Source organism: Vitis vinifera, chromosome 7 (assembly GCF_030704535.1).
Source record: "Vitis vinifera cultivar Pinot Noir 40024 chromosome 7, ASM3070453v1".
Taxonomy (NCBI): Eukaryota; Viridiplantae; Streptophyta; class Magnoliopsida; order Vitales; family Vitaceae; genus Vitis; species Vitis vinifera.
The window spans coordinates 18,509,166-18,521,358 of record NC_081811.1 but is presented as its reverse complement, the minus strand read 5'-3'; the positions used below and the strand labels follow the sequence as shown (position 1 = coordinate 18,521,358).

The window sequence follows — 12,193 nt, the reverse complement described above, 5'->3', positions numbered from 1 at the left end:
CTAGGGGATTATAAGAAGGTATAGTTCATCAAAGTTCTCAACAAAATGGGATAGTCAGAAAAAAGAATAGACACCTATTAGAAGTTAATGTTCTCTTCCCATGTCCCAAATAATTTTTTGGGGTGTATTTACTGCAACCTATCTCATCAATAAAATGTCTTTCCATGTCTTGAGTTTCCAAACAGCATGTAAAGTCTTTCTCAAAGCATACCCTAAGACTCAACTCATCTCCTCCACTCCATCGAAAGTGTTTGGTTGCACAATGTTTATTCACACTTCCCAACAACATCGAAGTAGGCTTGATCTGGCCTCTAAGTTTATTTTCCTAAGATACTTTCCAAACCAGAAGGGCTATAAGTATTACTTTCTTGTCATAAAAAAGTTATACACCTCCATAGATGTGACATTCTTTGAAAATCAACCCTGTTACCCTTAAACCAATATTCATAGAGAGAATAAAATTTAGGAATACCAATTTTGAGAAATAGAAACCATTGCAATCCTCAAACACTTGAATCTATCATAGTCACAACTCTATTCCTATTTTTTCTACTCCAAATTATTGATTCCATAGACACTAAGTTGAGTACTCACTTTCACCTAAACCAATCTCAAACTATCAATAACATTGAGTTCATTGTCTACTCAAGGAAAAAAAATAGTAATATCAAGAAAATATAGAGCAACAAACACATCTTAAGTTAGTATATGAAATTGAACATAATTTGGTCTCAAAAGAGACATTTAAGTAACATTGATTCTAATCCTAATGATTCAAAAGATGAATTCAATTTTTCAATTACCAAAAGGAAATGAGAAAGATCTTGCACAAATCATCTGATTTATAACTTTGTCTTCTATAAGAGTTTGTCATCAGGTTATCGGGTTTTTATTTCCAATCTTATGAATATTTAGATTCTTAACAAAATCTAAGAAGCCCCACAAATACCTGAATTGAAGACAACCATTGAGGAAGAGATTCAAGCTCTTGAAAAGAATGGGAAATAGGAGTTTGATAAACTTCCAAAATGAAAAAATTTGATTGGAAGTAAATGGATCTTCATAGTCAAGTACAAAGCAAACGAGAGTGTTAACAAATACAAAGTTTGGCTAGTTGCTAAGGGATTTATGCAGTCTTACAGAATTAAGTACCAAGAAACTTTTATTCTAGTTGCCAAATTGAACACAATATGTGTTTTATTGTCACTAGTTATTAATTGAGATTGGCTTCTTCATCAATTGGACATCAAGAATGTCTTCCTTAATAGTGAATTAGAAGAAAAAGTGTAAATGAGAATTCCTTCAAGCCTTAAGACTGAGACAAATATTATAAAGTCTGTAGACTAAAAAAATCCCTATGTGATCTCAAGCAATCTCCTTAGCCTTGATTTGATTATTTTACTAAGCCTATAAAGAGGTTTGGTTACTACAGTGTTAGTCTGACCACACTTTATTTGTACACAGTTGACGAAAGCAATGTCATTATCATCATTTATGTGGATAACATAATTCTCATTGGAGATCATGAGGAAGAAATAGACAAACTCAAGAGTTTTCTTGCCCATGAGTTTGAAATTAGAGACTTGGGGAATCTCACATATTTTCTTGGGATGGAAATTGCTAGATAAAAAATGGGTATTACAGTCGCCAAACGTAAGTATGTTCTAGACTTGCTAAAGGAGACTAGGATGCTTAGTTGTAAACTTACAAACATGCTTATGGACTACACTACTAAACTAGGAATTGTTGAAGGAAGTGCTCTAATCGATAAAGGAAAATATCAAAGACTTATAGGGAAACTCATCTATCTTTCTCACACAAAACCAAACATTGTTTTTTCAATTAGTGTAGTTAGACGACTCATGAATAATGCAACTGAGGAACATATGAAAATTATGTATCATATTCTAAGATATCTCAAAATGATCATCCAACCCAAAGTGCTATATGGGCCTATATAAAAAAAAGTCTCAAAGTAACAAAATAAATAAAATAAAAAAATAGAAAATTAATTTTGTTATCGGGACTTGTACCCGAGTCCTCTTAGGTGAGAGTTGAGTATCCTAACTAGCTAGACTACAATTAAATTAATAACATATTTTCAATTAAACAATAAAATCATATTATTTTACAAATTACAACTCAACATTTACAAACCAACTTGAGGGAGAGTGTAGAAATTTGGAGGAAATCTAGAACAAACAACTATATTATAGCTACAGTTGTGTTGTAGTTGTGTTAGAATTGTTCATAGTTGCGATATAGTTGTTTTTCTTATTCCAATTTTATTTCCTAATTTTATGAGATACTTTCTATTCTAAAATCAAGGATTAGATTTCTTTTTTAAGACATATAACCTGAGTCATTCATGTATAAATATCGATGCAATAATCATATATATAGGCTAAAGAAAGTAATTTGTATGCTTTTTCTCTAAGAAATTAATACACTTCAACAAGTCATATATATTGCATACATATCAAAGAACAAACAAAACAACTACAATATAAAGTAACATAGAGTGACCTAACTATAATATAAAGTGCCTAAAGTAACTCGGACTAGGAAGTCTACTAATTATAAATTAGATGAGATTACAACTTGAATTACTATACTTATAGAAAATAAACCATTGAGATTGAAGCATCCCTATAAACCCAATGCCATCCAAAAATCTAAAAATTAAAATACTTTTAAAAACAAATAAATAAATTGAAGAATAAATTTGAAGTGATAAATGATGAAATCTATAGAAAAAAAGTAAGTCTTGAAAGACTCTAAGAAAAGTTTCTTGGCGACTAAACAGTCACCTCTAATGGTCCAAGGCCTCAATGTTAGTTAAAGACATTAAAGAACATGCAAACATTGTAACTCTCTTTAAAATCCTTTGGTTTGCTTGGAGTGCACCCGTGGAAATGTCTTAGCTAAATATTAGGTTTTGTTTTTTAAGTAAGAGATGATATTAAGATGAGATACTTATATCCCTAGATGAAAATATCCTATGCCAATGCACAAGATTTTTATATCCCACATAGAGAATTAGAAATAAGTTTCGAATAAGTTATCCCTCTTTGTTCCCTATTAGGTCACAGTCCAAACATGAGATTGAGATTTAAACCAAACGTAGCCTAAATTCTTTGGCTCCATGCATAGTGAGTGTATGTATATATTTTCACTCTACTACATTTTGCTATTACAAGTTTCATGCAAATTCCAAATAACTCAATATTTCATATCAACATTAAAAACATTGAAACAAATTGTTATTTCAACAATTTTTTTTAAAGCTCAACAAGTGCTTCTATACATGTTTGGTTGATTTTATTTAAAGAGTTTGTAGTTTAAAAAAAGAACTTAATATAAGTGAGGAAAATGTTGTTTATTTGACTTATGCACAAAGTTCTTTCATATTTAATAAAACTTTTACAATACTATTATTACCCATTAAAATTATAACATTGACTTCAAGTTCAATTTTTAATTAAAGTGAAAAACATAAAACTATTCCGAACGAGACTTCACTCACTAAAATGATCTTGGCTGAATTTTTTTAATCTCTAATTCCTCTAGCTTATTTCAATGTCCTTGCTACCAAATTGACAATCTATTCTCTTGAACATTGATTTGAAGGTAAATGAAGAACTAGATATTCATTTCTTATGTTATCAAACTTCTTATGATTCGATATATTACAACTTAACATAAGTTTAACCCAATTTTGGAGTGAAACTTGTGACATCTTTCCTTCATTTCTCAAGAATAAAATAAATAGGAGTATTTCTTCTTTCTTTGAAATTCTTTTCTTCAAAATAGAGAATGCATGGTCTATGCCTTCATAAGAAATTCTTTTGAGTTATTTTTTTCATTGATATAATAATACATTAATTATGTTAAACTTGGTGTTAATTTTAATCCACAAATAATTATTAAAAAATAAATATACTTTGTAAAAAATTTAAATGATGAAACATGAATATTAAGAGTTATTTTATTTTTTTTCTCCTAACATAATGATACTCAATAATTATTTTTTTAAAATTAAAAACATTTATATATAAAATTATATGGACAATAATGACCCGCACCCAATTGTATAGATATTATCCGCTTTAGGTCCAAAGGGACCCTCACCCAACTCATACATATATAATGTTAGACACTTTCTTTTTTATTCGATGTGAGATATCATAAACACCACTCATGTAGACATAATGTCCTTATTGTGCCATGGAATTGCGAGGGCCAAACAAACCCTTATATTGGGGTCAAAGATTGATTCTGATATCATTTGTAACGAGTTACACCCAATAGTATAGATAATTTCAACTTTGGGTGAACTCATAATTTTAAAACATATCTATATTATTAAAAGAGTTTAATCCAAACTTATATAGTATTAAGAACTTTCTTTTCTATCCAATATCGGATGTCACATATATACTTTAATTTATTTTGTTTAAATAGCCTTGATTAATAAAGTAGGTTTATATAAACTATTTAATTAATATTTTTCTTGGCTATCAATAAATCAATGAAACTCTAACATATAAAAATAAAAAAATAAAAAATATATTTATATTTATTATTATTTTATTAATATAAATATTAATAACCACTTATCAAATGCAAAGTTTTCAAAAATCATCAATAATATTATATTGAGCCTAATTAATAATAAATAAATAAATTTCCACTATCTATAAGGCTAACATTTTGAATTATGAATTGCAAATCTCAAATTTTTCAAATGATACTTTATAACTATGTTTAAAAAAAATGTTAAGGAAAATGATTTATGAAAATATGGAAAAAAAATTAAATATAATTAAAATTTTGTGTATTTTAAAATTATTTAGTCAAGAAAAATAAGTGAAATTAGTTTGAAAAAATATTTTTAAATCTATTTTTTTATTTTCCTTTGCTCTTTCTTTCCTTTATTTTCTTTTCCTCACATTTTCTCTCCAATTTTTCGAAACAAACATAACTTCAACATGATTAATTTTTAAAAACAACATTAATACCTTTTTCTATTTTTGAAAAAATATTCCGATTCTATTGGATGAATTGCAGCAGCAACCCAAGTGCTTACGGTGGGTACCAGAGCACCGAATCAGGAAATTTGTAGATAAATATAAATGCTGGAAACCCTAGGTCCTCCTCCGAAGTGCGTCGTATCGAGGAGGTGAGCTATAATCTCTCTTTGAATTGCTTGTTTGGCTGGCGAGAAAGCACAAGAAAAGAGAAGAAAAAAAAAAAATGAATTTTGGAAGCTTTTCTGTTTTCTTGAAGTTTTTTTATTTACGTGGGACTGTGCTGCAGGATTTTTCGGACTTAGCATTTGTTTTACTATTATTTTCCTATTGTTTTCCCTCTCTTTCTCACTAACCGAACGGAGCTTTAGCTTCATGTTTTCCGCATTTTCTTTGCGGATCTGTATAGAAATTATTTTCTTGTGCAAATAATCTGGATCCTAGAGTCATTTTGCACATTTAGAGTTGAAAGTTGAGGAAAAATTTAGAAATGGCTAGGTTGATTTTATAGGAATGTGCTAATGGTAGCTCTCTAATCTGCGTGTATCTGTGTCATTTAATGGGATTTATTTTGATTTAGAAACCATTTGTACTTCTAATTTTCTTCAGATTTCAGGTAGTCAATCTTGGAGATGTTCTCTTTCTTTTTGCTCAATTTTTTTATGAGTTATTTTATCCTTATTTGTTGCGGTTGAAATTTGGGATTTATGTAGAAACAATGGCTGTTCCCTTGCTCTCCAAGAGGATAGTGAAGAAGAGGGTCAAAAAGTTCAAGAGGCCCCAAAGTGATCGAAAGGTTTCTGTGGAGGTATATTTTTCGTAGTTCTTTCTTGCTAGCTTGGTAGGAATGAATTCGTTTTTTTCTTTAATGGTAATCACTATATAAATTTTGATATGTGGATAAACAAAAAATATGTAAAGACATAGTGAAATCATGGAAAACTAGGTCACAGGTGAGCAATAACAGAGTAAGTTCAAACATAAGGTTTAGATATTAAGCTTAATCTGGATGATTTGTGCTTTTTTAGCCATCTGACAAGCCAATCTAGGTTTGATGACCAAATTATATAAAGCTGTGAGATGTTACCTTTCCACAGAATCTTTGATGATGGTATGTGCTAGCATTTCTTAGTAGTTCATACTGTGAACTTGAGAGGCAAAGTGAAATACCATATAGTTATTTTAAAAATAAACCCAAAATTAGTATTTAGTTTCCCATGTCTAGGCTAGTCAATGAACAAAAATGAGCTGTAAAGCTTAGTTTAGGTTGGATTTTTCTAACAGTTCCCTACTGATTGTTTGCTATATGCTTCACTAGCTGTTGTAAGGATCCTAGTTATTGAATCTATTTTTTTTTTATAAGCAATAAAAAAGAACATGTTAATAGTGCCTTCGAAAAGGCACACCAAGGTGCACAGAATGTATGCAATATATGCCAAAAGGCTAACCAAGGAAAGAGAAAATAGGAAACAACCTCCCTCCCTCTCCTTACTTGAAGCTCAGCCAATCAACAAATCCTATCATGGATATTGAGTAATGATCCATGTGCACTTTAATCAAATCTAAAAAAGTAGCCTTAAAAGAATGTTAAATTGTTTGATCTAACTGCTACACATCTTGAAATGACCATCTATTCTTTTCTTTCATAGAGTTCAAAACACACCTAAAGGAGCAGTCCTCCAAGCTTTCTTTTATTTCTTCCCCATAGATAAACCATGCCAGCTTAGAAGGTTCCCTCTAATCGAAGAGTGCATCATCCATGTCTCACCAAACATTGAAAAAACTAGTTGCTACAATGTTCTTGCTTTGGCACATGGAAGCATAAATGATCAGCTGAGATCATCATCATAGTTATACAAATAGCATCTATTTGGCACAACCCATCCCCTCTTTTTGAGCTGATTCATCATCATGATCTTTCCCCAAGCGGCTTCCCATGCAAAAAATCTTACTTCCATTGGCAGCCAAGGGTTCCAAACTATGTTTTTGTAGGAAAATAGTCTCTTCCACCCTTAGGTAAGGAATCATAGATAAATTTCACTGAGAAAATGCCACTCTTGGTTTCCTTCCAACTCATCATATGCTTTTCATTGCTTCTAATTGAGATTGTGTGCAAAAACCTTTAAAACGTCTCCACTCCCTTAAGTTCCTAGTCATTGAGCTATCTTGAAAAGTGAGGGCTCCATCAACGCCCCTTCCTAGCCTCCTCCCACAACTTTGCCACCCAATCGTCTTTGGTGATAACCATAGAACATCACATTAGGAAAGCCTCCTTTAAAGTCATATCACTACACCATTTAGCTTTCCCAAAATTTACCCTTATGTCATTCCCAACAATACACAAGACTTGCTTTTAAACATCATTCTGCCCGTTTCTAATTGCCTTAAATACCCCCACCCCCACCCCACTCCATAATCATCTTGCACATCCTTCCAGCACCATCCCCCTTTCCCTTCCCAAAACTTGTTACAACAAGGACTGTCTCTCAGTTGCAAATCTCCAGCTCTAGTTACCAAGTAAAGTTTTAGATTTCTAATTCCAAGGCCTTCATGATTTTTATTTGAATAGACAATGATCCAATTTACCAAATGAGGAATCTTTTGAAGAGCACTACCATCCCAAAGAAGTCTTTGGAGACTTGATCTAGTCTTAGACTTAGCCTTCTCAAGGTGACAAACAAAGGCAAGAAATAAATTGGCAGGCTTGAAAACATGCTTTAATCAATGTGAGCTTCCCTCCTTTTGGGAGGTATCGCTCTTCCACATAGTGAACCTTTTTTAACTCTCTCCTCCACCATATCCCATACCCTCGTTGATTTATGAGGAGCTATTAAAGGAAGGCCTAAGTAGGTAGTAGGAAGTTTTCCCACCCTACAATCGGATTCAGAAACTAAACCCTTAACATCTACAACTTCTCCAACTAGAATTAGCTAATATTTTTCCCATTTTATCTTTAAGTCCGATATTACTTCAAATCACATAAAGGCTTAACTTAAATGATTCAAATGCTCTTGATTGTCATAAAAAAGAATTAGGGTATCATCAACCAACAAAAGATGTGACACTTCCATCTAATTTTCTGGTTGAGACATTCTCAAAAACCTTTTGTTCAACAATTTTTGGTCTTGTTCAAAGGCCTTAACTGCATTGCCAGAATATAATTGAAAGGATCACTCACATTATCTCTCGACCACCAAATCTTAAGCCACATATTTTTATATCTGAATGGAGATTCCCCCCTCATCAACCGACCATCTTTGAGTACAAGAGGAGAGTGATCAAAAGTTGGCTTTGGTAAGACACTTTGAGTTAGGCCTAGAAAGCGATCCTCTCACTCTTCTGAAACTAAAAAGGGTCCAGCCTTGATGCTAATTGAGATCCCTAACCTGCACATCAGAGGAAGGTCCCTCAAGTTTAGGTCCGCTAAGATCTTAGAAAAATGCCTCATTGTTGAAGACAACCTTGTGCAATTCATCCTTTCCTAGGAAATCTAAGGGTCTCCTCCTAAACACCAAGGGTCCTCCTAGGTATCTCTCATATCCCTTAATTCTGCTAAAAAATCCTGTCTCCTCCCTTTGGATTTTGGCCCTTACACCCTAAGAATATCAATTAAAGTTGTCTTCATAGTTTTTGACATGACAAAAAATAAAGAACATTGATACTTCCATGTCAATCAACTCCAACATCTTATTGTCCTGAATCACCAAAGTACCTCCCACTAAACCCCTAGCTTCCATTGGTCCTCATTTTGGGCATCTACCTACTCCCAAACTCTTGAACTAGTTGCACTGGCATTTTTTGTACCTTTGTTTCTTATATGCATGCTAAATCCACCCTTTGAGATCTAACCAAAGGCTTAATGGTTTTATGTTTCTCCCTGTAATTGGATCCTCTTAACATTCCAAGAAATAATCCCAAACTTCATTAACTAACAGATGCTAAATCATAGTTGCTCTATCCATGCCTTCTCTTTGTCCCAACAAGGCTTCTATAATTAACTAAGTATTCCGACTTTGGGAGCTCCCTCTTGAAATGGGAAGCTGAGGTTAGCTTCCTCACCACCCCTACTTCAAACCATTGCCACCTATTTTAGTATCTTATCTTGTAGCTTCGAGTGTTAAGCTTCTTTAGCAACTGAGGTTGGCTCCTCTAAACATTGACGCATTGTTGATGCACACGGATCAAATAGTAGAGACACGTCACACTGCTTCACCTTGCACAAAGAAGAGGATTGGGAATTCTTGTGGGCTTTTCTCCTTTTTTGTAAACAGGTTGAAATTGGGCTTTCCCTTTTTTGCTAAGGCTCAACCCACTACAATGGGCAACAAAGAAGGGCTATAAGAAACGACAGGCCCATGCCTAACCTTACAAGGAGCATTGATAAAAAATATAATTAAACTTTGATGAAAAGTTATTTTCTTTTGATCGGTTACTCTTAATCAATAGTTCATAAAATAAAATTAAAAAAAAAAAGAAGATAAAAAATAAAAAATAAAACAATAAATGATGTACTGTTGAAGGGATTGAGAAGCACCAGAAAAAATTTGCACTCTTTTACTTGCTCCTGATCATGTTTCTGACTGAAGGCACTTTGCTTGTGCAGGATGAAGTATTTATTTGCTTAGTAATTTTTTTTCTTAAGAAATAAGGAATTTGCTTCATAATAGATGAATGCAACAATCCAAGAAGGATGAGCTATTCTACAGAAAAGGGGAACATCATAACATACTGTAGACAAAAATGAAAGGGTGGATGTAAACCCTTAAAAGGCACAGCTCCCAGAGCTTTTCCTTATAGTTAGAAAAATTAATTGGTATCCCAGTAAAAGTAACTGCTATGAGACTTTTAGCCGCTTGAAGACAAGAAAAAAAAAAAATATTTAAAACAAGAAAAGAAAGGGCACCCCCATGCTTCATGCAAACATTTAATTTCTTTTATTTAACATTCACTAGCTGCAAAGATGATCCTTGCCATTAATTAAAATTGACCCAAAGAGACTGTTATACAATCAATGCTCACAGAAGTGTGAACTGATTACAGTGGCATAAATGGTGTCCTTGAGTCTTGGTTCAAGTGGCAAGAATTTTTTGAGTCCCAATACGGACTGGCAAAATAGAAGTTAAATATCATCCAGAAAAACAGTGATATGGCCAGTGGCTTTTTTTCCCTGTGATAACGGCTTTCTGATATAATGGGATCCTTACGTAATTCTAGGTTTTCAAGGAAGAACATTTCTTCTCATGGTAATTAGGAACCATTAAAAGCCTGTAAATTAGCAATCCTTGAGCAATTGAGGCCAGAATGAGGAAATGGCAAATAACATGGGCACACTGCACAGTGAATTATGTGTGACTTCATCTTCAGTAATATTTGAAAGGAGGACCGACAATCTCTCAGTTCTGAAAGTCAGTACTGCAGGATGTGATTGTATAAAACTTGATTTGGTTCAACATTTGCTGGTTGTTACTGATATTTGCCTGCTCATGTGAAATATGAAATGATTATGTGTGTTGATGGGTAGATGGATGTTCAGCGTTTGACTATCAAAGAGAAAATATGAACACCAATGTGGTTATGTTGATTTCCTCGTTTATTCATTTCCTATTTAGTTCTTACCACATTTGTTGGTGTGCTATCTTGGCTTGTTGATATTCCTTTTAAATGGAGAACAATTGAATTGCTAGTTTGCTACTAATAGAATGTGTACTTTTCTGTGACAGTCTAACTGGCGAAGGCCCAAGGGAATTGATTCTCAGGTGAGGAGGAAGTTCAAGGGATGTGTTCTCATGCCCAACATTGGTTATGGTTCAGACAAGAAGACTCGCCATTATCTCCCCAATGGATTTAAGAAATTTGTTGTGCACAATGTACAAGAGCTTGAACTTTTGATGATGCACAACAGGTAGTACTCTTCCCTATTGTCTCTTATACTACTTTCTTCTTTCAATGTGCTCTGCTTATCATTCTAAATTTCCCCATCAAAGGTTTTTGATTTTGAGTTCAATCTATTGAATGAAAATTGAAACATGATAATCTCCTATGGACATGCCATTACCTCATTCTGGTTGATGTAATTTCAGAACTTACTGTGCTGAGATAGCGCACAATATTTCAACCCGGAAGAGGAAGGACATTGTTGAGCGTGCAGCACAGCTGGATGTTGTTGTTACCAACAAATTGGCCAGGTTGCGCAGCCAGGAGGATGAGTAAGGTCTGATGCAATATTTCTGTTTGATTTTGTTTTTGTTCCCTTGGCACATAAGCTACCATCAAGAATCTGGGCTGATCAATAGTTCTTGGGTGGTTTGCTTTGAATTCTATGGTATTGAAGCCAAATATGTAGTTGTCTTTACTTTTTGGTCTAGGGTTTCACTTGATGATGAGATCTGGAAATCATTAGCTTATTTGCTTCGTAATTTTTTGCGAATGCACTCTAAATATCGTATCAATCGTACTCTTACTGCTTTTGCTAATGTTCTTTTCTCTATTTGGTCATTGGTATCCCTTAAATAAGTTAAATATGGTTTGCCCCTCTTCATAATTTATCAATGGCTCTCGAAAAGGTTTTGAGGGTAAGAGAGTAGAGAATGAAGAAAAATGTTAAAAAAATTATATAATTTTCCTTTTACAGGATTGTTTGTGGAAAAATTGAGGGAAAGAAGATTATATTGCTCATTAATGCTCAACATTTATTTAAGGAAAATTTACTAGAAAATCTTTTTTTTTATTTTTATTTTTTTTATCATTTTTCCTCTTGTTTGCTTTAGTTTCTTCACCCTTTATATATATAGCGTTCAAATATAGAAAAAAAACCATTTTTTTAATAATGCTTTCCTTTTATTAGTAATTTTTCAGATATCAAAACATAGTTTTAGCGTTTTTGTTTTCTCATATATATATTTTTTTTCTATGACATCCATACAAGAGGAAAATTATTCTTTTTAACAATTTTAAACATGACTCTAGTGAATTAAAAGGAAAAAGCATGGGATATGGTGAGACACCTTTCAACTATTTGGGAAGGCAAATTGTTGGATTATGAATGCAGTGAGGGGCAAAAAAGGTGTTGGAAGCGGAAGTGCATTTGACGAGAGTAAAGAAGAAAAGAATGGAAGGGTGTTTGACAATATATCAGGTTTTTGTCTTGTCTCCAAACTTGTCAA

At 32.9% G+C, this 12,193-nt stretch overlaps 1 protein-coding gene across 1 annotated transcript; it reads left to right on the top strand.

Annotated features, from left to right (window-relative positions):
• Positions 1–4,905: 4,905 nt before the first annotated feature.
• Positions 4,906–11,503, top strand: LOC100241158 (large ribosomal subunit protein eL32z). The gene is made up of 4 exons (XM_059738141.1): positions 4,906–5,182; positions 5,744–5,838; positions 10,751–10,932; positions 11,111–11,503. Exons 2-4 carry the CDS (start codon positions 5,749–5,751, stop codon positions 11,238–11,240), a joined length of 402 nt encoding a protein of 133 aa, XP_059594124.1. The 5' UTR covers positions 4,906–5,182; positions 5,744–5,748; the 3' UTR covers positions 11,241–11,503.
• The last annotated feature ends 690 nt before the right edge of the window (positions 11,504–12,193 follow it).

What these genes read in the sequence shown, in the direction of transcription:
- LOC100241158 (XM_059738141.1), top strand. Translation starts at nt 5,749, where the DNA reads ATGGCTGTTCCCTTGCTCTCCAAGAGGATAGTGAAGAAGAGGGTCAAA. An exon ending in ATCGAAAGGTTTCTGTGGAG is followed by an intron (nt 5,839 to 10,750) that starts GTATATTTTTCG and finishes TTTCTGTGACAG; the next exon opens with TCTAACTGGCGAAGGCCCAA. An exon ending in CTTTTGATGATGCACAACAG is followed by an intron (nt 10,933 to 11,110) that starts GTAGTACTCTTC and finishes ATGTAATTTCAG; the next exon opens with AACTTACTGTGCTGAGATAG.